This window comes from Haliotis cracherodii, unplaced genomic scaffold, assembly GCF_022045235.1.
Source record: "Haliotis cracherodii isolate W230 unplaced genomic scaffold, xgHalCrac1.p SCAF_12, whole genome shotgun sequence".
NCBI classification, from domain to species: domain Eukaryota; kingdom Metazoa; phylum Mollusca; class Gastropoda; order Lepetellida; family Haliotidae; genus Haliotis; species Haliotis cracherodii.
Window position 1 is genome coordinate 5,871,657 of NW_027266267.1, and position 27,158 is coordinate 5,898,814.

Sequence of the window (27,158 nt, forward strand, 5' to 3'; positions counted from 1 at the left end):
TCATTCTGTCACATCCTTACATGTGAGAGTGGAGTAGAAGAGATTTGTATGGTAAATTAATACTACACTGGTTTATATAAATATTCTTTTCAAAGCAGTATATGTTGAGTGTAATTACATCTTCTAATAAACTAACGTCATAACAAACTGATCTCCATTAATAACTTTAATAATGCCAATACTTTGATACAAGTGAAATATTCCAGTCTCTGTCAACTTGTCCCCTTTATACCATTAGCCACATGTAAAAAAATCTTTTCACTGTGATTTTAATTGGGAAAAAGATAGTTACTGTTTAAAAGTTTTAGATTTTCAGTACAGATTTCTACACGGAATTATCTATACAAAGAAGGAACTATTAACAATGAATCTTGTGGACAACATTGTTTGTAGCTCTTGTAATGCTGTCAATGAGGACGTCAGCCATGTCTGCTGGGAATGTAATGAAACTAAACAATTTTGGAATGATCTTAAACTTTGACTTAACAATTATCTTTCACAAAAAATAAATTAACAAAGTATATTATTTGGTTTGGTTCTAACAACTCTAATAACCTAATCAATCATATAGTTATATTGGGAAAAGGGCATATTCATGTATGAATTCAAGGAACCAAACCGAAAAAAGAAAACTTCTAAAAAACATTTATTCAATCGAGAAATTAATTGCTATACAAAAAGATGACAAAAATAACTTTAACAAAAAAATGGTCAATTTTATTTGATTCTTAGCTCTTTTAATATATGCTTTGTTTGAGTCTGATTGTGTGTTGCAACCTTTTTGGTTTGAAACATGACAATGTTTGCTTCCAACCATTTATTTTTTTAAAGAGTGCATTGTGTCATTCTATGCAATCCGAAATATGTTTTTAACGCAATACTGTGTTACTCTACAACTCTGGGAACAATACTGACTGACTGAGTATGGTTTTACGCCGCTTTTAGCAATATTCCAGCAATATCACGGCGGGGGACACCAGAAATGGACTTCACACATTGTACCCATGTCGGGAATCGAACCCGGGTCTTCGGCGTGACGAGCAAACGCTTTAGCCACTAGGCTACCCGACCGCCCCCTGGGAACAGTAAAGGCTTTTGAAAAAACCCAAATGTAAACTGATGTATTTTAGCAGGACTAAATAGCGGTTAAGAATAAAATTATCACTCGATATAAGGACAAAGATCCGGATGTTAAAGGGCAAGTTCACACGGAAATGAACCTTTTTTTCTTGTACTTTTTCCACATTAAAAGTGTTAACATAGAAGTGTCATAGACAAAAATATAAAAACATCATATTTAATTAACATATTTTTTGCACTAAAACGATTTATATTTTTCACATTTACCAAGTGTTCTATTTCCATAACAAAAACACCATGGCTTATGTCCCTTGCAATATGACGTCATTGGTGCCAATTGATAAACATTATGACGTCATCATGCTTTGTTAGAGCCGCTTCACGTGGTGTAGGTACAGTTTTGTGATTCTAGCATCTCAGATGCCAGCCAGAATTGTGTTATGCTGAGTCACCACTGCGCCGGAGTGTGTCGTAGACCATGTTGTTTTACCGCAAACTGGTCCTTGATATCTTTTGCGTTGAGAATAGACAGGGACCCAGTTGAATTGGCACCAATTACGTCATAATCTAAGGGGGATAACTCAGGCCTATTTCGCTCGTAAAACGAAGGCCTCATAACGGCATATCACTTTCACACTATTGTGAGCTTCCTACTTTCACTGTGAAAAAAAATGAGTGTATATTTTCAAACACAGATACTAACTAATTCTAAAATTGCGTTTTGTTTAGAAAAAGAAAGAAAGTGATTTTTGCGTGTACACTTCCCCTTTAAGTAATCAACATCCCTGAAGATAATGGCGCGTTGAGTACACGCGGGTAAAATATTACTATCAGTTTTTTAAAAGTCCAGTTTCCACCCTTGCCTAACTAGGCTGGAATTACTGGGTTCGATCGTAGCGCAACCAGTGGCTGTTACCAGTTATGTCCCTTCTAAGCCTCTCCTATGGACCAATCCGATTCCACCTCTCGTATCACTTGCATTTGCTTCAAACAAAATGGCGGCGCCATGTCAGGACGATCTGCTCGATAATCAGGATCTATATTGTGATAAAACCGGCCTAACATCTCGAAATGCATCAAATCACGTAGGCACCTTGATAAACAACATGAAAAAAAATTGAAAATATCTGTTGACAACGAGTTGGCGGTGCACATGCTTTGCAAATCCTGCAATAGACCGAAATCTGCATGACAGTTTACGAACCGGATTTCGATTTCGTTTTGCGCGATTTTGATTGGACTATGCATAGACTCGTTAGTCCAGCCAAATTGTAACTCCAAAATACCAGCCTAGTTCGGCAAGGATGGAAACTGGACTTTTATAGTCAGTGAACTCACTTGCCTCGGGAAGATGGTAAGACTACAGGTTAGCAATTCGCTATTCTGTATAGTAGAAATGGTGTCATTCATAAGATTTGTTTAATCTGTTCATTTTCAGTATATCGAAATGGAACTGAACAGGAGCCCTTAAGTACTAGCATTGGATCGTTTGTTCAACTTCGTCACTGAACGCATTATGCGGCAATCCATCAGTCAGCCCGCAAAAGTGATTGCCCTTTATCAAAGGGCAGCTACTCAGTCTAGTTCTATGAAACATTACTTTTGCTTAGAGTATGGTGGTCTGTGATGACGTTACATAACGGTATTACGTAATGCACTCAGATATCACACACAGCGATAAAACGAAACCAGGTCATATTTCGGCGATATCCAACTCTTGTTAATTCAGGGAAAGCCCCCCCCCCCCCCCCCAAGATACGAATGTCTACATGCGGTATGGGAACTGATACCTCGCAAGTAATATCTCCAATGGTGCTGACACTTCTGAAAGACCTCAGCTACGTCACTTTTATACATTGAAATTCGGTATCATCGAAATTATTTTGATAATGATAACGATTGTCCTAATAATTTTATCCAGGTCACCGACAGTTAATACTAACAGACACTTGTCAAATAGACAAGAGCGAAGCCCTATTTGTTAGATACACTGAAACAAGTACCTTTTTTACCTTAATTATTTGGTTATTGTCTCCAAAGTATATCGTTGTTGATTTTGTCCCGCAGAGTGAGTGAGTGAGTGAATGAGTGAGTGAGTATGGTTTTGAGACGCTTTCAGCAATATTTCAGGAACATCATGGCGGGGGACTCCAGAAATGAGCTTCACACATTGTACCCATGTGGGGAATCGAACCTGGGCCTTCGCCGGGACGAACGGACGCTTTTACCACTAGGCTACCCCACCGCCCACTGAGAAACCTCGATATAATAAATAGGAATATCATGAAATACATATGGACGCCCCCATGGTAATCGCCCGGAAGGAAGAGATTCCGGATTACCGGGTCCCATACTACCGAGATTTTCAGAGTTCAATAAACATCAATCAAATCTCAACAATAATTTCCAGCTCTAAGCAAGTCTGACATACCTCGACAGCGCCAGAAACAGTATCTGGTGTATTGATGTTTTCAAATTCAAGCGTCAATAGTGTAGATACATGGCGGCCTTCTGTTGAAACTGTAGGGGTAGATAGGCGAGGTGAAGGACCCTGAGCTTGTATTGTAGAGTCTACCGCAGCCTGAAGCAGAAACAAAAATGTAAATATCACCCATTGAGTGAGTTTAGTGTCACGCTACGTTTGGCGTTATAATAATACTAATACTAATTATGATGATGATGATGATGATGATGATGATGATGATGATAATAACAATCATAAAGTCCATTTCTTCAGCGCCATTTCCGTCTACGTAGTCGCTCATAGCGCCACACACGGGGTCATATCTAAAGAGATAAGTCTACAGGTTCTACTACACCAAATCAGAACTGGTTGTGACAGTGCGGTTTCAAGAGACATCTGCAGGCTGTGATTGGATGATATTGTGTAAGATTTTTATCTCTTTTAAATGTACATCCATCCAGCAATTAAAACTGCCCATATTTTTCAATATTTGGTGCTGACTTTTTTTAACAAGATGACTTGTGCTTTATGTGAGCACAGATATTTTCAAGTAGGCGACATTTGGTGCGGAACTGGGGTTGGTGTGTTCAGCTTCCTGTACTCGGAAAAGGAGCTGACTAACCTAGCCAAAATTTGTGTTTTTATTGCAGCTTTAAGGCCAGACTGTGCATATATGTAAATGTAATGGCTGTTGAATGCCTAGTTATTTTTAAAAAAGATATAACGTTACTATAGAAGTCTATGGGAAAACATTTGGTTGTGTGTAACCTGTAGTTTTTTCATGAAAGTGTCCAGAGTTGGAGATTGCCTAATTTCCACTGGAAGGGAATTCTAGAGCACAGATGCAGTCAAAATATATCAGCGTCAATAGTAATATGCATGTTCGTTTACATTACTTCCACACGTGAAGATCTCGGGGTGGTCTTCAGCAACCCATACTTGCCTAGAAGGCGACTATGCTTGTCATAAAAGGCGACTAACGGGATCGGGTGGTCAGGCTCGCTGACGTGGTTGATGCATGTCATCGATCTCAATTGTGTTGACCGATGCTCATGATGTCAACAACTGAATTGTCTGGTCAAGACGCGATTGTTTATAGACCGCCGTCATAAAGCCGGGATATTGCGGCATTAAACAACAAACAAACAAACAAACAAACAAACAAACAAACAAACAAACAAACAAAGAAACCTCCACCGTAGCTGGTTTCTTAACTTTCCTTGTCTAATTCAGGGCAGATCAATAAACATTTCACCTCACCTTGAACTACCGACAGTACAAGCTAAAATTGGTTTTCTTTCATAAATCTTGTACAAAGCTAGATCAGTCGTTTCCATACCAAATACCGATAACTTTCACATCATAACATCAACATTCTCATGTAATATGATTGCTGATAACTATAGCCAGGTGAAAATGAATCGGAAGGCGCCGCAATTAGCTGTGCAGAGTTGAGTCCCTTTGGTGCGCTAGTTTCCCATGATCGTGGGCTCGAATTTCGAATCACCGTTTGCCCCGAATATATTTCGAGGAATGTCAGTACCGAACCCCAGTTTCTTCAAAGCAGAAGCCTAAGATCCTCATTACTTCGGGGTTTCCTCCTACACAGCGTAATATAACCGTTAAAAATGGTGTTAAAATAAAACATTCATCTATCAATATATGTTTGTCGCTAATTATCATATGTCACGTGGTATATGCGGATCTGGGATAGACAATGGCTTTCTACATTGTACAGACCGAGTGAAACATTGACCATCTGCATGACGACCAACAGCCACTACGTCATCATTGTTGAATGGTTGTTGTTTATCGCCGTACTCCCCAATATTCCAGCTGTACGACGGCTCATCATTGTTGAATGGTTGTTGTTTAACGCCGTACTCCACAATATTCCAGCGGTACGACGGCTCATCATTGTTGAATGGTTGTTGTTTAACGACGTACTCCACAATATTCCAGCGGTACGACGGCTCATCATTGTTGAATGGTTGTTGTTTAACGACATACTCCCCAATATTCCTGCGGTGCGACGGCTCATCATTGTTGAATAGTTTTGTTTAACGCAGTACTCCCCAATATTCCAGCTGTACGACGACTCATCATTGTTGAATGGTTGTTGTTTAACGCCGTACTCCCCAATATTCCAGCGGTGCGACGGCTCATCATTGTTGAATGGTTGTTGTTTATCGACGCACTCCCCAATATTCCAGCTGTGCGACGGCTCATCATTGTTGAATGGTTGTTGTTTAACGACGTACTCCCCAATATTCCTGCGGTGCGACGGCTCATCATTGTTGAATGGTTTTGTTTAACGCAGTACTCCCCAATATTCCAGCTGTACGACGGCTCATCATTGTTGAATGGTTGTTGTTTAACGCCGTACTCCCCAATATTCCAGCTGTACGACGGCTCATCATTGTTGAATGGTTGTTGTTTAACGACGTACTCCCCAATATTCCAGCGGTGCGACGGCTCATCATTGTTGAATGGTTGTTGTTTAACGACGTACTCCCAAATATTCCAGCGGTGCGACGGCTCATCATTGTTGAATGGTTGTTGGTTAACGACGTACTCCACAATATTCCAGCGGTGCGACGGCTCATCATTGTTGAATGGTTGTTGTTTAACGACGTACTCCCCAATACCCCAGCTGTGCGACGGCTCATCATTGTTGAATGGTTGTTGTTTAACGCCGTACTCCCCAATACCCCAGCGGTGCGACGGCTCATCATTGTTGAATGGTTGTTGTTTATCGACGCACTCCCCAATATTCCAACTGTGCGACGGCTCATCATTGTTGAATGGTTGTTGTTTATCGACGCACTCCCCAATATTCCAGCTGTGCGACGGCTCATCAATGTTGAATGGTTGTTGTTTAACGACGTACTCCCCAATATTCCTGCGGTGCGACGGCTCATCATTGTTGAATGGTTGTTGTTTATCGACGTACACCCCAATATCCCAGCTATAGGACGACTCATCATTGTTGAATGGTTGTTGTTTAACGACGTACTCCCCAATATCCCAGCTATAGGACGACTCATCATTGTTGAATGGTTGTTGTTTATCGACGTACTCCCCAATACCCCAGCTATAGGACGACTCATCATTGTTGAATGGTTGTTGTTTATCGACGTACTCCCCAATATCCCAGCTATAGGACGACTCATCATTGTTGAATGGTTGTTGTTTAACGCCGTACTCCACAATATTCCAGCGGTACGACGGCTCATCATTGTTGAATGGTTGTTGTTTAACGACGTACTCCACAATATTCCAGCGGTACGACGGCTCATCATTGTTGAATGGTTGTTGTTTAACGACATACTCCCCAATATTCCTGCGGTGCGACGGCTCATCATTGTTGAATAGTTTTGTTTAACGACGTACTCCCCAATATTCCAGCTGTACGACGACTCATCATTGTTGAATGGTTGTTGTTTAACGACGTACTCCCCAATATTCCAGCGGTGCGACGGCTCATCATTGTTGAATGGTTGTTGTTTATCGACGCACTCCCCAATATTCCAGCTGTGCGACGGCTCATCATTGTTGAATGGTTGTTGTTTAACGACGTACTCCCCAATATTCCTGCGGTGCGACGGCTCATCATTGTTGAATGGTTGTTGTTTAACGACGTACTCCCCAATATTCCAACTGTACGACGGCTCATCATTGTTGAATGGTTTTGTTTAACGCAGTACTCCCCAATATTCCAGCTGTACGACGGCTCATCATTGTTGAATGGTTGTTGTTTAACGCCGTACTCCCCAATATTCCAGCGGTGCGACGGCTCATCATTGTTGAATGGTTGTTGTTTAACGCCGTACTCCCCAATACCCCAGCGGTGCGACGGCTCATCATTGTTGAATGGTTGTTGTTTATCGACGCACTCCCCAATATTCCAACTGTGCGACGGCTCATCATTGTTGAATGGTTGTTGTTTAACGACGTACTCTCCAATACCCCAGCGGTGCGACGGCTCATCATTGTTGAATGGTTGTTGTTTATCGACGTACACCCCAATATCCCAGCTATAGGACGACTCATCATTGTTGAATGGTTGTTGTTTAACGACGTACTCCCCAATATCCCAGCTATAGGACGACTCATCATTGTTGAATGGTTGTTGTTTATCGACGTACTCCCCAATACCACAGCTATAGGACGACTCATCATTGTTGAATGGTTGTTGTTTATCGACGTACTCCCCAATATCCCAGCTATAGGACGACTCATCATTGTTGAATGGTTGTTGTTTAACGCCGTACTCCCCAATATTCCAGCTGTACGGTGACTGACTGTAAATTATCTCAAGTGAACTTGACAATTCCGTGATTGATGTTGTAACCAACGATCCACATCGTCGGGGTCAAGGACACGCCATCAACCAAATCACCGAGCTTGACCACTTGGTCCATTTAGTCGCTGTGAGCGCCAGCTGCGGATGCTGAGGACCTACATATATTCTGAGCCTGAATCACAACTAAACCAGACAGCAGCATTTCATTGCAGTTCATATAACTAGGATACGTCATGCCATCAGTATCAAGAGTGTCATACAATGTCAACTGGACAACTCATGCTGTTGACGAAGTGCTTGAGTTCAGGTTACCATGGTTACTGTTTGATAAGCATTCTCGAAATGGGTGAGTAAGAAAGAAAACGTACGGTTTTATGGATAACAACTTCTGGTTTATTTTAGCGACGTTTCGATATAGATTCACAACTGTTTAATCCTTTTAATTCATCCCCTTACTGGACATTTGGCTTAACTACCCTCGTACTTCACTACCTGTGTGCTTTTTGTTATTCTTACTGTACATTTGGCTTCATCCAATTATCTGTATGCTACTTGTTATCTAGTACCTGTTGTCACCGAAGTAGTAAACGTCTGAGATCTGCATCATTTCGGGATTTCCTCCCACATTAAGCTGACACGCCGTGATTTAACTGGAATACTGTTAAAAGCGGCGTTAAATCCAACTCACTCACTCACCCTCATATGTTTAATCCTAATATTTGACATTTACAACACAGAAACACACAGAGGAAATACAGTCTATATCATATTATTCCTACAATAATTCATGTTTTAGATGTTTTCCCACTCAGTGAAGAGACCGCCTCCGTGGTCTTGTGGTAGAGGGTCCGCCCGGAGTTCGAACCCCGGCCGCGTCATACCAAAAGACGGTAAAAGATGGTAAAAGACTTGTTGTTACCCTGTCTGGCGCTCGGCATTAAGAGGCTAAAACAAGGACTGGTCGGCTCGGAGTCAGTATACTGTGTCTGAGTGGGGTATTCATGTTAAACTGCGGCATGGTATCTCAGTGAGCTAGCACTATAAATCGGCATCAGTCCGGACTAGTACAAGCAGCCACACACACACACACACACGTACATGCACGTCACTATATAAGTGCAATAATCTTGGACGCGACGTTAAACCCAATTTCACCTCACCTCACCTCATTCAGTGAAGATGCTTTAGTGAAATTGTATTAGTACACTGTTTGAGTGATCTGCCCTATGTATATTATTGTACAAATGAACCTGAAGCAATACTTGTCTTCAGAAACAGGGTGACACACTGGGATACCCTATGCAATCATTTAGGGATCGATACTCAATAGTTTGTTGCGAAAAACGTCATTGCGTCGATATAAGGAGCTTGCATGTAGTTCCTGTAAGGTGACCTCGTTTGCTAATTTTTCAGGTTATGATACCACGTTTATCGTATTGGTTTATTGGCACTGAAACTGTCCATACTATGATAGCGAGTGAGTGAGTATGGTTTTACGCCGCTTTCAGCAATATCACGGCGAGGGACACCAGGAATGGGCTTCACACAAGTACCCATTTGTGGAATCAAACCCGGGTCTTCGGTGTGACCAGCGAGCGCTTTCACCACTAAGCTATCCCACCGCCTCCCATTATTTGATAAAACTGTCTATGCTATGAAAAATCGGTCTATGTTATGATAAAACTGTCTATGCTATGATAAAACTGTCTATGCTATGATAAAACTCTCTATGCTATGATACAACTGTCTATGCTATGATAAAACTGTCTATGCTATGATAAAACTGTCCATGATATGATAAAACTGTCTTTGTTATGATAAAACTGTCTATGCTATGATAAAACTGTCTATGTTATGATAAAACTGTCTTTGTTATGATAACACTGTCTATGTTATGATGAAACTGTCTATGCTATGATAAAACTGTCTATGTTATGATAAAACTGTCTTTGTTATGATAAAACTGTCTATGCTATGCTAAAACTGTCTATGTTATGATAGAACTGTCTTTGTTATGATATAACTGTCTATGTTATAATAAAACTGTCTATGCTATGGTTGGTTTGTTGTTTAACGCCGCACTCAGCAATATTCAAGCTATATGACGGCGGTCTGTAAATAATCGAATCTGGACCAGACAATCCAGTGATTGATATCATGAGCATCGATCCACGCAATTGGGATCGATGACATGCATCAACCAAGTCAGCGAGCCTGACCACCCGATCCCGTTAGTCGCCTTTTACGACACGCATAGTCGCCTTTTACTGCAAGCATGGGTTGCTGAAGACCTATTCTACCCCGGAATCTTCACGGGTCGTCTATGCTATAATACCACTGTCTTTGTTATGATATAACTGTCTTTGTTATGATAAAACTGTCTATGTTATGATATAACTGTCTTTGTTATGATAAAACTGTCTTTGTTATGATATAACTGTCTTTGTTATGATATAACTGTCTTTGTTATGATATAACTGTTTTTGTTATGAAAAAACTGTCTATGTTATGATAAAACTGTCTATGTTATGATAAAACTGTCTATGATAAACTGTCCAGTATGTGATGGACTGTACTTTGGGTTGTGCATTTAGTTTTTGTTTAAAAATGATGTGCCCAGATTGCCTCAGCAGAATAGTCCATGATATTCTAGGGTCACGTACCACATCGTCCCGTACTACTCATGTCATGAAACATGGAGAATATGCTCCTACTGTGTGAGGGAATATGCTCCTCTTAATAACTTTGGAATAAGAATCTTCAAGAACGAAGACTTGCCAACATAGTAAAAACTTGTATTCCTGCATTTGAAGGGCATTTAGAAGTGATACACATAAGGAAGAGAATATATGGACGTCAACTTCTTTATCACGAGGAACACAACGTTTCGGAGTATATGCTTACTCCTTCATCGGGAGGCAGAGACCATATATATGTACATGTATGGGCAACTAAATTAATAAGATAACAAAATATGGAAAATAACAAAGGATAGAGGTGAAGTGAAATTGGGTTTAACGTCGAGTCTAAGATTATTGCACTTATATAGCGACGTGTATGCACGTGTGTGTGTGTGGCTGCTTGTACTAGTCCGGACTGATATCGATTTATAGTGCTAGCTCACTGAGATACCATGCCGCAGTTTAACATGAATACCCCACTCAGACACAGTATAGTGACTCCGAGCCGACCAGTCCTTGTTTTAGCCCCTTAATGCCGAGCGCCAGACAGGGTAACAACAAGTACCATCTTTTAACGTCTTTTGGTATGACGAGGTCGGGGATCGAACCCCGGACCTTCCGCTCTCCGGGCAGACGCTCTACCACTAGACCACGGAGGCAGTCTATAGCGTGTTTTAAAGCCATGCATGGGTGAGTGTTGTTTTACGCCGCATTTAGGAGGCGGTCACAAGTGATAGAAGCTAACAAAGGAAGCCAACAGATGATTGGCGCTGACATTAGCACTGATAGGTGAGAGAATGGACAAGAGGGGAACTTAAAGCCAGCTAGGTAATAAGCTCCTACCCAGAACAGCCAGCTCCTGTCCACAGTCAGGGATCCTGGCTCCTCGTGAACTCATGGAGCCTCTGTAACACTCGTACTGGCCTGCATCTGCAGCAGTGACGTCATGGATGACAAACCGCAACAGCCCCGTGCCCGACGGTGTAATACTCCCGGTGAACTGTATCCTGGACGCCATCTTCTCCCTGACAGCCCTGACATTGTTGTAGTTCGTGATGTGCAGTATGTATTCCCCTGACCGGCTGTTCCACACGGTGAACTCTCTGATTCCGGGCTGGGTCAGATTCCAGGACAGGGTAGCGTACCCCCGTATCTGGCATGTTCAGTTGTGGTCACTGGAACATTGGAAACGTGGGACGTCAGGACATATTTAAGCTGTTGGTAAATCCGTGTATCTAAATCTTGGCCATATTTCCATATGCGACTCGAATACCTGGCATTTTAAGTTGTGCTCACTGAAACACAGGGATTCAATAAAAGGCCCTCTTCGCTCAAAGATGAGATATAAAGGATACTCTAGACTGTTTATTCTCTTACTAAGACGTTTTATCTCTAGTAACCGCGTATAAAGACTTCGTTTGAGTGAACCCATGTACTTAAGATATAGTGCTAAATAACTTGTAGCCATGTTTGTCTTGTTTTCATGTTTGTCAACGGGTGAGTTATCAATATACAATTCATTCATACAATTCCTGCTGTATAATACAATACACCTCATGTTTCGTCATGGTACCACCGTGACGTAAGTGTTCCAAGAATCACTGGAACTGAAACAAAAACTAAAACACGGATTCCGAAGTAATTGCAACGGTCATGTGTTATTTCTTGCAATTACATAAAACAATAAAAAGTAGCAGTATCGTAGGCGGTAACTATATCATTTATGAAAGCGCTCGCTCGAGATCGTCAAGTTCAGTACTTGTGTCAGACACCGTAACCACTACACAAAGAGGCGATCTCATACAGACGCTCTAACTACCACACCACGAGGCGATCTCATGACAGACGCTCTAACTACCACACCACGAGGCGACCTCATGACAGACGCTCTAACTACCACACCACGAGGCGATCTCATACAGAGGCTCTAACTACCACACCACAAGGCGACCTCATGACAGACGCTCTAACTACCACACCACCAGGCGATCTCATGACAGACGCTCTAACTACCACACCACGAGGCGACCCCATGACAGACGCTCTAACTACCACACCACGAGGCGATCTCATGACAGACGCTCTAACTACCACACCACGAGGCGACCCCATGACAGACGCTCTAACTACCACACCATGGAGGTGATCTCATGACAGACGCTCTAACTACCACACCACCAGGCGATCTCATGACAGACGCTCTAACTACCACACCACGAGGCGATCTCATGACAGACGCTCTAACTACCACACCACGAGGCGACCTCATGACAGACGCTCTAACTACCACACCACGAGGTGATCTCATGACAGACGCTCTAACTACCACACCACGAGGCGATCTCATACAGAGGCTCTAACTACCACACCACGAGGCGATCTCATGACAGACGCTCTAACTACCACACCACGAGGCGATCTCATGACAGACGCTCTAACTACCACACCACGAGGCGATCTCATGACAGACGCTCTAACTACCACACCACGAGGCGATCTCATGACAGACGCTCTAACTACCACACCACGAGGCGATCTCATGACAGACGCTCTAACTACCACACCACGAGGCGATCTCATGACAGAGGCTCTAACTACCACACCACGAGGCGATCTCATGACAGACGCTCTAACTACCACACCACGAGGCGATCTCATGACAGACGCTCTAACTACCACACCACGAGGCGATCTCATGACAGACGCTCTAACTACCACACCACGAGGCGATCTCATGACAGACGCTCTAACTACCACACCACTAGGCGATCTCATACAGACGCTCTAACTACCACACCACGAGGCGACCTCATGACAGACGCTCTAACTACCACACCATGGAGGTGATCTCATGACAGAGGCTCTAAACACTACACCACAAGGCGATCTCATGGTAGACGCTCTAACCACTACACCACAAGGCGATCTCATGACAGACGCTCTAACCAACACACCACTAGGCGATCTCATGACAGACGCTCTAACTACCACACCACGAGGCGACCTCATGACAGATGCTCTAACTACCACACCACGAGGCGATCTCATGACAGACGCTCTAACCAACACACCACTAGGCGATCTCATGACAGACGCTCTAACTACCACACCACGAGGCGACCCCATGACAGACGCTCTAACTACCACACCACGAGGCGATCTCATGACAGAGGCTCTAACCAACACACCACTAGGCGATCTCATGACAGACGCTCTAACTACCACACCACGAGGCGACCCCATGACAGACGCTCTAACTACCACACCATGGAGGTGATCTCATGACAGACGCTCTAACTACCACACCACGAGGCGACCTCATGGCAGACGCTCTAACCACCACACCACGAGGCGACCCCATGACAGACGCTCTAACTACCACACCATGGAGGTGATCTCATGACAGACGCTCTAACTACCACACCATGGAGGTGATCTCATGACAGAGGCTCTAACTACCACACCACGAGGCGACCTCATGGTAGACGCTCTAACTACCACACCATGGAGGTGATCTCATGACAGACGCTCTAACTACCACACCACGAGGCGACCTCATGGCAGACGCTCTAACCACCACACCACGAGGCGACCCCATGACAGACGCTCTAACTACCACACCATGGAGGTGATCTCATGACAGACGCTCTAACTACCACACCATGGAGGTGATCTCATGACAGAGGCTCTAACCACTACACCACGAGGCGATCTCATGGCAGACGCTCTACCCACTACACCACGAGGCGACCCCATGACAGACGCTCTAACTACCACACCATGGAGGTGATCTCATGGCAGACGCTCTAACTACCACACCATGGAGGTGATCTCATGACAGAGGCTCTAACCACTACACCACGAGGCGATCTCATGACAGACGCTCTAACCACCACACCACGAGGCGATCTCATGGCAGACGCTCTAACTACCACACCACGAGGCGACCTCATGGCAGACGCTCTAACTACCACACCACGAGGCGACCCCATGACAGACGCTCTAACTACCACACCACGAGGCGACCCCATGACAGACGCTCTAACCACTACACCACGAGGCGATCTCATGGCAGACGCTCTACCCAACACACCACAAGGCGATCTCATGGCAGACGCTCTAACTACCACACCACGAGGCGATCTCATGACAGACGCTCTAACTACCACACCACGAGGCGATCTCATGACAGACGCTCTAACCACCACACCACGAGGCGATCTCATGACAGACGCTCTAACCACCACGTCATGGAGGTGATCTCATGACAGACGCTCTAACCACCACACAACGAGGCGATCTCATGACAGACGCTCTAACCACCACACCACGAGGCGACCCCATGACAGACTCTCTAACCACCACACCACGAGGCGACCCCATGACAGACACTCTAACCACTACACCACGAGGCGATCTCATGGCAGACGCTCTAACCACCACACCATGGAGGCGATCTCATGGCAGACGCTCTAACCACCACACCATGGAGGCGACCTCATGACAGACGCTCTAACCACTACACCACGAGGCGATCTTATGACAGAGGCTCTAACCACCACACATCGGATGCCGTCTCATGCGATTGACAGCTGGCTATAACGACTCTCTCCTATAAACATCTTCACCATGACACGTGTGTAGACTTACTAACCTGACCATGTGGCTTTGAATCCATCCCCTTTGTCAAGTTTGATGGTATTGAAGTAAACACGGTAGTAGGAGGCAGACTGAACAATGTACCCTTTTCTGTTTCCAGTGAGATGCGCCAGGCGATTACCATAGCCATCATGTACCTAGACGCGCAGACAAAGGCAAGTTAGGACTTATTGGAGAAAACACGCTTACGAGGCTTTGGTACATAGACCCCAAGGGCATGCTCTGTCTACCAAAACCGAGGGAAAGTGTTTTTCCATACTTATAAACCGAAAAAAGAAACTCAAAACAACATTTATCAACATTTATATGTTTCGAACATACTTTCCATGAACCTTAGGAAACGCGCGTAAAATATCTGTTGCTTGCGTACGGATGTTGAAAAGGACATTCTAAAAAACATTATGCCTTATCAACCCCTCTGTAACTTTGTGGTACACTCACTGGGCTACAGATATGAAGGTTGCGTGTTCGATCCTCGGGAATATAAAGAAAACATTAGTCATTTGATTTTACATTTCATTACATGTTACAATCTGAACGGAAAGTTATATTAATAAAATACCCAGGACATCAAGTAAAATCCCTGGGATATTATAAGACATTATATAGCAATGGTCCCGTCCCGTTAGACCCCTCTTACCACAAGCAAGTGCTGGAGACACACCCTACCCCAGATCCTCACGAACATTTTAACTTGAACAAGGGATTCATATATGCACCAACCGTGACATAATCTTCATCGTTGTATGTAAGGAAATCTTCAAACACCAGCGTAACTAGCGTTGATCCCGCGTCAACGATGTAGACGCATGTCCGGTAGTTGCCATATCTGCCGGGGTAGTTGGGGGAGGTGATTGTACCCGAGGGTGTGTTAAAGTACCCACCACAGCCTGGAGAGGAAGCTCATATTAAATGCCATCAATGTCGTCAACAATTGCAATTTTCGTATTTTTGATACAATTTCAATAAAGAATGAAACAAAATGTAAACATTCTTATCATTACTAGCCCAATGCGCACAGTATAAGCTGTTGCAGCGGATAGTCGAGATTGTACTCGTACCCGCCACATGTAACTGCTGTCCACAGTTAGATATACCGGACCCGGTTGAAGACCTCGAGCCTGTGTAACACGCGTACCGGCCCTTGTCTTCCAAGCGTACATCAGTGATGATAAACCGCATCAGTCCTGTCCCAGAGGATGTGATTTTGCCAATGAATTTCAATCTAGATTTGAACTCTTCACTGGCAATGCTGACAGTGTTGTAGTTAGTGACGTGAAGTATACGTTTCTTCGTGTCATTATTCCACACGGTGAATTCTCTGATTCCAGGCTGTGGTAGATTCCACGACAGCGTGGCATAGCCCCCATGTCTGGCATGTTCAGTTGTAGTCACTAGAAAAAATGTCACACATTTACTTTTACGTGTATACGTTTACAAAATGGGGTCAACTGCAGTATATGGGTCCCCACTTCGGGGGTTTCCGTAAGTAAAAAGCTGCCTTCGGCATCTTCGCTTATATATAAGCGCACACGCGGAAGCGTGCCAAAATCCGCTAGGAGCCATTTTTTAGCAAAAAGAACCCCAAATATGAGCTAGACGTGAAAAGTATGGTCTAAAACGATAGTTTTACGATAGAAAGTGAAGCCGAATTATGGTACTGCCGACTTCGTATTGTTTATGGGCGGGACATAAATGACGTTAGACGTCACGTGTCTGATCATGTGACTTTCCTTATATGGACTCGTTACTACGAAAGCAACTTCGTTCATAACTTGTAAATTCATAAAGTGTGGCTTGTACAAATAAAACAGAGTCGACTTGGCGTACAGTGAAGACATCTTTGCATAGGTATGAGACGAATGCGGGAATGTATGACAATTATTTTGTTCAAAACATTATCAGAAAAGAAATATTCCAGTTGTTCAATTGATCAGTTTCTAAGTTCACAAGCCGTGTTTACATTTATAAACTTAGGGAAAAAGAAGCAGAAAAAGAAATTGAACTAGGTCTAGATGGATACGAATTCAACGTTTCAAATGATTTGTTAGAATGAGAAAGTATCTATCGATGATCATTTTCCTATGAAAAGTCACATGCTTTCATGAATGAAGTTATACCATAGTGCGATTTATTTGAAAAAGGGGGATCCTCCCCCTTTACCCCCGGTATTTTCCTTTTAAAATGTCTTAAAGGTGGGGTTGTACCTGCCTTGAACCCCCCTGTGTTGTCCGCCCAACAAAATATATTGTTCAACTTCAATCTAGATTTGAACTCTTCACTGGCAATGCTGACAGTGTTGTAGTTAGTGACGTGAAGTATACGTATACGAATGAACTTACCGTCGTGCGATTTATTTGAAAAACGGGGTGTGTGACCCCCCTTTACCCCCCTTTTTACTTCAATATTTCGACAAGGGGGGACAAACCCCCCTTGAACCTCCCGTGTGCTGTCTGAGTAAGAAAATACTGAACTGCAGAGAGCGTTCGGTAGAAAAATGGCGGCCAATAAATCCTCTCGCTTCGACCGTAAATAACGAACTGCGCATGCGTGGAACGTTTTTCATTCGATAACTTCCGTAAACACGTAAAAACGTTCGTTCCGAAGTGGGGACCCAAATACTGCAGTCTACCCACAAAATGTACATAAAGATTTACATTTTTTTTTTTTTTTTTTAAATTTTTTTTTTATTTCTTAAATAAAGATTTTAAGATTTACATAATGTTTATAAGCATAAAGAAATATAAAGTTAAAGGTTAAATAGCCTCCATGTCTGGCATGTTCTATTGTCGTCACTGGAACATAGTTTCCAATTTATCAGGACATATTGGAGGTTATCCATCCTTTATCCAATGGTTATATAAAATTGAGAAGTGTAATTTTCGATGAAATATCGTTGTAATCTAAATTTTAGTACAGATAGTTGAATAATACGTTTCCAGACGGAAAAACCCACTCAATAGCAATATCCGACTCTGCCTCGTAACTGAAGCGTTTACAATATGAGAGTTCCTTCCATTGTATTGTGTGTCTACATACCAGCCCATGTCGCTTTGAAGCCCTTTCGTGTACCATAGCTATCTGTGGTGAAGTTGACGCGGTAGTAGGTGGCAGACTGAAGTACGTACCCACTTCTTTTGTTATGGAGATGTGCCAGAAGATTTTGGGAGGCATCGTAGACCTAATGGCACATACATCGTAGAAACATCAAGGCAATTCAATGACGAATAAATGTTATTCGATCTGCATTACGTGTATCAGGTTACCATGGCCGTAGTCGTGATGCGTTTGGGCGATCGGTTTGATTGTCATCTGCTTTGATTTTTTATCATCAAATTTCATTTTTCCGGACAAGTTAATGATAAATTTTAGAAACTTTGACAAAAAATACCCAGATGTTTAAATGACAAATTTGGGTAACGTTTTTTTTGCGGTTCAGTATATATGCAGGCAGCAATTCGAAGTGCAGTGTCCTTTAATCGCGACATGAACTGACACGAGTGGCCATAAATCCTGCATTCGCACCAATGATGATCATTGCAAACACCATGCACATGTTCGTGGGTTTAAAGTTGTAAAGACCTGCTGGACTCAATGCTGTCCTCCCACGTGAGGATCACACCTCTCATGGTGTACGCATGTCTGGGTACGCCATACACAGACATTCCCCATTACACCTCTCATGATGTACGAATGTCTGGGTACGCCATACACAGACATTCCCCATTACACCTCTCATGGTGTACGAATGTCTGGGTACACCATACACAGACATCCCCATTACACCTCTCATGGTGTACGAATGTCTGGGTACGCCATACACAGACATTCCCCATTACACCTCTCATGGTGTACGAATGTCTGGGTACGCCAAACACAGACATTCCCCATTACACCTCTCATGGTGTACGAATGTCTGGGTACGCCATACACAGACATTCCCCATTACACCTCTCATGATGTACGAATGTCTGGGTACGCCATACACAGACACTCCCCATTACACCTCTCATGGTGTACGCATGTCTGGGTACGCCACACACAGACACTCCCCATTACACCTCTCATGGTGTACGAATGTCTGGGTACGCCATACACAGACATTCCCCATTACACCTCTCATGGTGTACGAATGTCTGGGTACGCCACACACAGACACTCCCCATTACACCTCTCATGATGTACGAATGTCTGGGTACGCCATCCAAGACATTCCCCATAACACCTCTCATGGTGTACGAATGTCTGGGTACGCCATACACAGACATTCCCCATTACACCTCTCATGATGTACGAATGTCTGGGTACGCCATACACAGACATCCCCATTACACCTCTCATGGTGTACGAATGTCTGGGTACGCCATACACAGACATTGCCCATTACACCTCTCATGGTGTACGAATGTCTGGGTACGCCACACACAGACACTCCCCATTACACCTCTCATGGTGTACGAATGTCTGGGTACGCCATACACAGACACTCCCCATTACACCTCTCATGATGTACGAATGTCTGGGTACGCCATACACAGACATCCCCATTACACCTCCCATGGTGTACGAATGTCTGGGTACGCCATACACAGACATTCCCCATTACACCTCTCATGGTGTACGAATGTCTGGGTACGCCACACACAGACACTCCCCATTACACCTCTCATGATGTACGAATGTCTGGGTACGCCATCCAAGACATTCCCCATAACACCTCTCATGGTGTACGAATGTCTGGGTACGCCATACACAGACATTCCCCATTACACCTCTCATGATGTACGAATGTCTGGGTACGCCATACACAGACATCCCCATTACACCTCTCATGGTGTACGAATGTCTGGGTACGCCATACACAGACATTGCCCATTACACCTCTCATGGTGTACGAATGTCTGGGTACGCCACACACAGACACTCCCCATTACACCTCTCATGGTGTACGAATGTCTGGGTACGCCATACACAGACACTCCCCATTACACCTCTCATGATGTACGAATGTCTGGGTACGCCATACACAGACATCCCCATTACACCTCTCATGGTGTACGAATGTCTGGGTACGCCATACACAGACATTCCCCATTACACCTCTCATGGTGTACGAATGTCTGGGTACGCCACACACAGACACTCCCCATTACACCTCTCATGGTGTACGAATGTCTGGGTACGCCATACACAGACACTCCCCATTACACCTCTCATGGTGTACGAATGTCTGGGCACGCCATACACAGACACTCCCCATTACACCTCTCATGGTGTACGAATGTCTGGGCACGCCATACACAGATATTCCCCATTACACCTCTCATGGTGTACGAATGTCTGGGTACGCCATACACAGATATTCCCCATTACACCTCTCATGGTGTACGAATGTCTGGGTACGCCATACACAGACATTCCCCATTACACCTCTCATGATGTACGAATGTCTGGGTACGCCATACACAGACATTCCCCATAACACCTCTCATGGTGTACGAATGTCTGGGTACGCCATCCACGACATTCCCCATAACACCTCTCATGGTGTACGAATGTCTGGGTACGCCATACACAGACATTCCCCATTACACCCCTCATGTGGATGTTCAACAGAATGTATTATGGAACTAGAAAGATATGTGTTGGGCAGGAGTAATAATTAATGTAAGCCGCTTCATAAGGAAATGACGATACCTGCTAAAAAAATTGTATGTCTATGAACATGTGTAAATATACCCCTAATTCATGTTAAACATATAACATAATTATATCTTCATATTTTCATCTTCAATCAACTAGAAGAAATAAAGAATATCTATCTATCTATGCCAGAGATCAAATCGTTTGTATGGAAGTGTGCGGACAAAAATGACGCGCTGTTCACTTTGTCACTACGTTCATAAGGTCAAGGCAGGTCACAATGAGGTCACCTACCTGTACAAAGTCATTGAATCTCTCAGTGAGAAAGTCCTCAAACACTAGCGTCACTAATGTAGATCCAGTGTCAATGGTGTAGATGCATGACAGACTGCTGTTATAGTCGTCTGGGTAGTTGGGGGAGGTGAAGGATCCTGCAGGCGTGTTGTAATGCCAACCGCAACCTGAGCAAGAACAAAGCAAGATGAACATAGAGGCGATCGAAACATGAACGGTTGAATGTTGTTTAACGCCGCAAAAGAATATTCAATAAGGTGTGAGGTGGAATGGGGTTTAACGCCGCGTCCAAGATTATTGCACTTATATAGCTACGTACATGCAAGTGTGTGTGTGGCTGCTTGTCCTAGTCCGGACTGATGCCGATTTATAGTGCTAGCTCACTGAGATACCATATCGCAGTTTAACATGAATACCCCACTCAGACACAGTATACTGACTCCGAGCCGACCAGGCCTTGTTTTATCCCCTTAATGCCGAGCGCCAGACAGAGAAGTACCATCTTTTAAACGTCTTTTGGTATGACGCGGTCGGGGATCGAACCCCGGACCTTCCGCTCTCCGGGCGGACGCTCTACCACTAGACCACGGAGGCGGTCCTATTCAATAACGGAACCACCTGCTGTGGACTCTTCCAAGTCTTTACTAATGCCTTGTATGCTTTAAACCCCCAACGTTTAAAGCGTCTTATGGCACTCTTTGACATCTTTGTAGCATTCTCGATTGTACATTAACAATTATGAAATGTAGACGCCAAAGACTGGAGCTACTGGAATATTGCTCGACATAAAGAGAAAGTTGACTATTGAAATGTTGAAGTCATCCCTCTTGTCATACAATCTTGTGGAGTGTTTTTTTTAAATACACAATGCCATTTAGAAAGTGGTCAAATGTAACTAATGTTATATTTGGGATAACACTTTAGTCCCGTCCGGGATTCGAACCCACACCTGCCAGGGTGAGGCACCTAATCGCCAGCACACAAAGTCAGCGATGTAACCCACTCAGCCACCGAGGCTTCCACAAGTTACAAAAAAACATGCTATTTGTGGAAGCCTCGGTGACGATTAGGTGCCTCAACCTGGCAGGTGTGGGTTCGAATCCCGGACGGGACTCAAACCAAAAAAGTACTAGAATCTGTACTTTACTAAGAAAGTGTTATCCCAAATATAACATTAGTGTTTTTTTTGTCGTCCTGAATAGGAAACAGATGAGTCGGTTTCCCTTGTGTGTTTTGTCTAGTTTAGGTGGATAAATCTATCAGAACCTACATTTGTTCTTGTCACTCCTTCATTGTTTTAAGGGGCACGGGTGGCCCAGTCGTCTAAGGCGCCGCGATTCGCTGTGCAGAGTTGCGTCGCTTGGGCACGCCAGAAACCTATGATTTGGGGTTCGAATCCCGGTTCGCCACGATTATGTTTCTAGGTTTGTCAGCACCATACCCGTGCTCGTGGGTTTCACGGAAGTGGTTAACGTCTGAGACCTGCGTCACTTCGGGCTTTCCAACTACATTAAGCTGGATATAACTGGAATACTGTTAAACCCAACTCACTCACACTCACTTATTGTTTTCAGGTTTGTAAAAGGAGCCTTCTGTGAGACTTCCACCTCCATCACGCATATAACGAGTTTCCGAATATGTTGAAAGATAAATTGCAAATATTAGACATTAACAAATCGAACACCAGACAGTGCCGATTGTTGTCCAAGAGTAATTGTTGTCGCTCATAATCCTACATAGATTGATGCATTTTGCAACGAAAATGCCTTCTGACAGCGATACACGAGCTGTGAATGGCCAAACCTTTGTCTGACGTCTGAAAGACATGATGATATATAAATAGGATATGTATCGTCTTAAATGACGTTACATAGTTGATATTAATTATCACCTGCAATATTTGATGAAAATGGAATTTCATCTATGACATAAAAACACCCCAGATGGGTAAGTACACATGTGCACGCTATACAGAAAAGGGCCATAACTTCGTAGTGCTTTACTGCAGCTTTGGTACCTGTGTTATCGTAAGTAGTCGCTATGAATTTCAAACTGGTGTGGACCTGTGAAGATCCCGGGGTAGAATAGGTCTTCAGCAACCCATGCTTGCCGTAAAAGGTGACTATGCTTGTCGTAAAAGACGACAAACGGGATCGGGTGGTCAGGCTCGCTGACTTGGTTGATGCATGTCATCGATCCCAATTGCGTGGATCGATGCTCATGATGTCAATCACTGGTCCAGACTCGATTATTTAGAGACCGCCGTCATATAGCTGGAATATTTCCGAGTGCGGCGTTAAACAACAAGCAAACAAACAAACAATCTGTTCTTACACATTTGTCAACATTGAAACCATATATTGTCTGGATTTGCACAGAACGTAGGAAAGGTAATATAGCTCTACAATACACATGAGCTGCCGTTTACTGGATGTGGCTGTAATAAACATGTTTATTAACCCTGAAATTCCTGCATTCATCTGATTGATGCAAGTGAAAAAATGTTGCTCAACATTTAAAGAAATACTATTATGATACAATTTTGAAGCCTTTGTCCATTTTAGTTCTTTGGGACGCTGAAGAAAGAAACCATTTCTTTATTGAGTCGTAACTATAGCATGGTTTTATTTCATGGGACACGTAATTCGTAATTATTCAATTTATGGAATTTTAACCTATTTCAACTTGAATGTTATTTTTTACAGTGAGAAAACTATCATGAGTAGGTAATTAGTTTATATTATAACACATGTTATCCACAATTTTATATTTACTTTAAATATTTGTGTATTATTTTCAAGTCCGACATGTTTATATTATATTTGAATGTTGTTGATTGATTTCAAACAACAGTTTTTAAAAAACACAAGCCAATCAGTGAAAACGCCCCCGGGGAGTGGGACCAAGACATTAGCATCATTAGTTATTTATTCAAAGTACCTTCTGGAAAAAAAAAAATCTTTGATGCGAATTTAATCATTTCACGCTTATTAGAAATTAATTAATGTTTAGATATTTGGTTATGTACAGACCAGTAAGAAGATTACAAAATATAGCTTGTATTCCTAATTAGCTCCTACCCAGGACAACCACCTCCTGTCCACAGTCAGGGATCCTGGCTCCTCGTGAACTCATGGAGCCTCTGTAACACTCGTACTGGCCTGCATCTGCAGCAGTGACGTCATGGATGACAAACCGCAACAGCCCCGTGCCCGACGGTGTAATACTCCCGGTGAACTGTATCCTGGACGCCATCTTCTCCCTGACAACCCTGACATGGTTGTAGTTCGTGATGTGCAGTATGTATTCCCCTGAACGGCTGTTCCACACGGTGAACTCTCTGATTCCAGGCTGGGTCAGAGTCCAGGACAGGGTAGCGTAACCCCCGTATCTCGCATGTTCAGTTGTGGTCACTGGAACGCAGATTCAGATACATGAATGTTTGGGTGGGGGGTGGGGATACTCGACAAACATGTTTTTTTTGTGTGTGTGTTTATTTTTTTAAATAATGGTGGACAGGACATCCTACATGTGTTGCGAAAAGAAACTTAACTGCTCTTTCTTTCAAAGAGTTTGTCTAAGTGTTCGTCACTAACGTAAATCATCTACACCTACATCCACAAACACAACCACAACCACAACCACACCCACACCCACATCCACAGACACAACCACAACCACAACCACAACCACACCAACAACCACAACCACAACCATACCCACACCCACACCCACATCCATATCCACACCCACAACCACAACCACAACCACAACCACACCCACACCCACACCCATATCCACACCCACAACCACAACCACAACCACAACCACAACCACAACCACACCCACACCCACACCCATACCCACACCCACATCTACATCCACACCCACAACCACAACCTCAACCAGACCTACACCCACACCCACACCCACATCCACACCCACACCCACACCCACAACAACACCTACATCCACACCCACAACCACACCCACACCCACAACCACAACCACACCCACACCCACAACAACACCTACATCCACACCCACAACCACACCCACACCCACAACCACAACCACAACCACAACCACAACCACACCCACAACCACAACCACACCCACACCCACAACCACACCCACACCCACACCCACAACCACAACCACATCCACACCCACAACCACAACCACATCCACACCCACAACCACACCCACACCCACAACCACAACCACAACCACAACCACAACCACACCCACAACCACAACCACACCCACACCCACAACCACACCCACACCCACACCCACAACCACAACCACATCCACACCCACAACCACAACCACATCCACACCCACACCCACAACAACACCTACATCCACACCCACAACCACACCCACACCCACACCCACACCCACACCCACAACCACAACCACACCCACAACCACACCCACACCCACACCAACAACCACAACCACATCCACACCCACAACCACAACCACAACCAGACCTACACCCACACCCAGACCTACACCCACACCCACACCCACACCCACACCCACATCCACATCCACACCCACAACCACAACCACACCCACACCCACAACCACAACCACAACCACAACCACATTCACACCCACACCCACAACCACAACCACACCCACATCCACACCCACAACCACAACAACAACCAGACCTACACCCACACCCACACCCACACCCACACCCACATCCACATTCACACCCACACCCACAACCACAACCACACCCACATCCACACCCACAACCACAACAACAACCAGACCTACACCCACACCCACACCCACACCCATACCCATACCCACACCCACATCTACATCCACACCCACACCCACACCCACACCCACACCCACATCCCCAACCACAACAACATCTACATCCACACCCACACCCACACCCACATCCCCAACAACACCCACACCCACATCCACACCCATCCCCAGCCACAACCACACCCACACCCAACTCCCTACTCTCACCCAACAATCACACCCTACCCGACACCCGCACCAATGCCCCACTCCCACCAACCAATCACACCCTACCCGACACCCGCACCTATGCCCCACTCCCACCAACCAATCACACCCTACCCGACACCCGCACCAATGCCCCACTCCCACCAACCAATCACACCCTACCCGACACCCGCACCAATGCCCCACTCCCACCAACCAATCACACCCTACCCGACACCCGCACCAATGCCCCACTCCCACCAACCAATCACATCCTACCCGACACCCGCACCAATGCCCCACTCCCACCAACCAATCACATCCTACCCGACACCCGCACCAATGCCCCACTCCCACCAACCAATCACACCCTACCCGACACCCGCACCAATGCCCCACTCCCACCAACCAATCACACCCTACCCGACACCTGCACCAATGACCCACTCCCACCAACCAATCACACCCTACCCGACACCTGCACCAATGCCCCACTCCCACCAACCAATCACACCCTACCCGACACCCGCACCAATGCCCCACTCCCACTAACCAATCACACCCTACCCGACCCCCACACCAATGCCCTACCTCCACCCACCAATCACACCCTACCCGACCCTACACCAATGCCCTACCCCAAGCCACCAATCACACCCTACCCGACCCTACACCGATGCCCTACCCCAAGCCACCAATCACACCCTACCCGACCCTACACCAATGCCCTACCCCAAGCCACCAATCACACCCTCACTGACATCCGCACCCACACATGTACCCCACTCACATCCACCAATCGTATTGATGGTAACTTTTACATACCTGTCCATGTAGCCTTGAAACCCATCTGTGTATCGTCACCACTGAAGACAACACGGTAGTACGCGGACGACTGAAGGATGTACCCTTCTCTGTTCGAATATAACTGAACCAGGAGTTTATTTGATATGTCGTATACCTAGAAATAAGTAACAACTTTGTTGATACTCCGGGGTCAAAGGTAAGCAACATATACTGAACACAGGTGAGAGATAATAAAAAA

At 44.5% G+C, this 27,158-nt stretch overlaps 2 protein-coding genes across 2 annotated transcripts in view; both read right to left on the reverse strand.

The window, feature by feature from the left end:
• LOC139456942 (uncharacterized) overlaps positions 1 to 11,549 on the reverse strand; it is a 25,313-nt gene extending 13,764 nt beyond the window's left edge. Inside the window, exons 1-4 of the mRNA XM_071238409.1 lie at positions 11,375 to 11,549; positions 8,010 to 8,022; positions 7,273 to 7,770; positions 5,806 to 6,887 (exon numbers count right to left, since the gene is read on the reverse strand). Coding sequence (XP_071094510.1) covers positions 5,806 to 6,887; positions 7,273 to 7,770; positions 8,010 to 8,022; positions 11,375 to 11,549 — 1,768 coding nt within the window. The remainder of the gene's footprint in view (positions 1 to 5,805; positions 6,888 to 7,272; positions 7,771 to 8,009; positions 8,023 to 11,374) is intronic.
• On the reverse strand, positions 3,563 to 27,076 carry LOC139457468 (scavenger receptor cysteine-rich domain-containing protein DMBT1-like). Its single transcript, XM_071238857.1, has 9 exons — positions 26,939 to 27,076; positions 24,208 to 24,540; positions 21,128 to 21,294; positions 18,230 to 18,371; positions 16,252 to 16,584; positions 15,914 to 16,080; positions 15,186 to 15,327; positions 11,375 to 11,706; positions 3,563 to 3,661 (listed from the first exon to the last, which is right to left on the reverse strand). The coding sequence occupies exons 1-8, from the start codon at positions 26,961 to 26,963 to the stop codon at positions 11,651 to 11,653; spliced, it is 1,365 nt and encodes a 454-aa protein (XP_071094958.1). The 5' UTR covers positions 26,964 to 27,076; the 3' UTR covers positions 3,563 to 3,661; positions 11,375 to 11,650.
• Between the last annotated feature and the right edge of the window lie 82 nt (positions 27,077 to 27,158).

Excerpts from the sequence above, each read along its gene's own strand:
- LOC139457468 (XM_071238857.1), bottom strand. The coding sequence starts at position 26,963 with ATGGGTTTCAAGGCTACATGGACAG. Across the intron at positions 18,372-21,127 it reads GATTCAATGACTTTGTACAG|GTCTACGATGCCTCCCAAAA; the intron begins GTAGGTGACCTC and ends ATGTGCCATTAG. Across the intron at positions 16,585-18,229 it reads CTTCAAAGCGACATGGGCTG|TGACTACAACTGAACATGCC; the intron begins GTATGTAGACAC and ends CATTTTTTCTAG.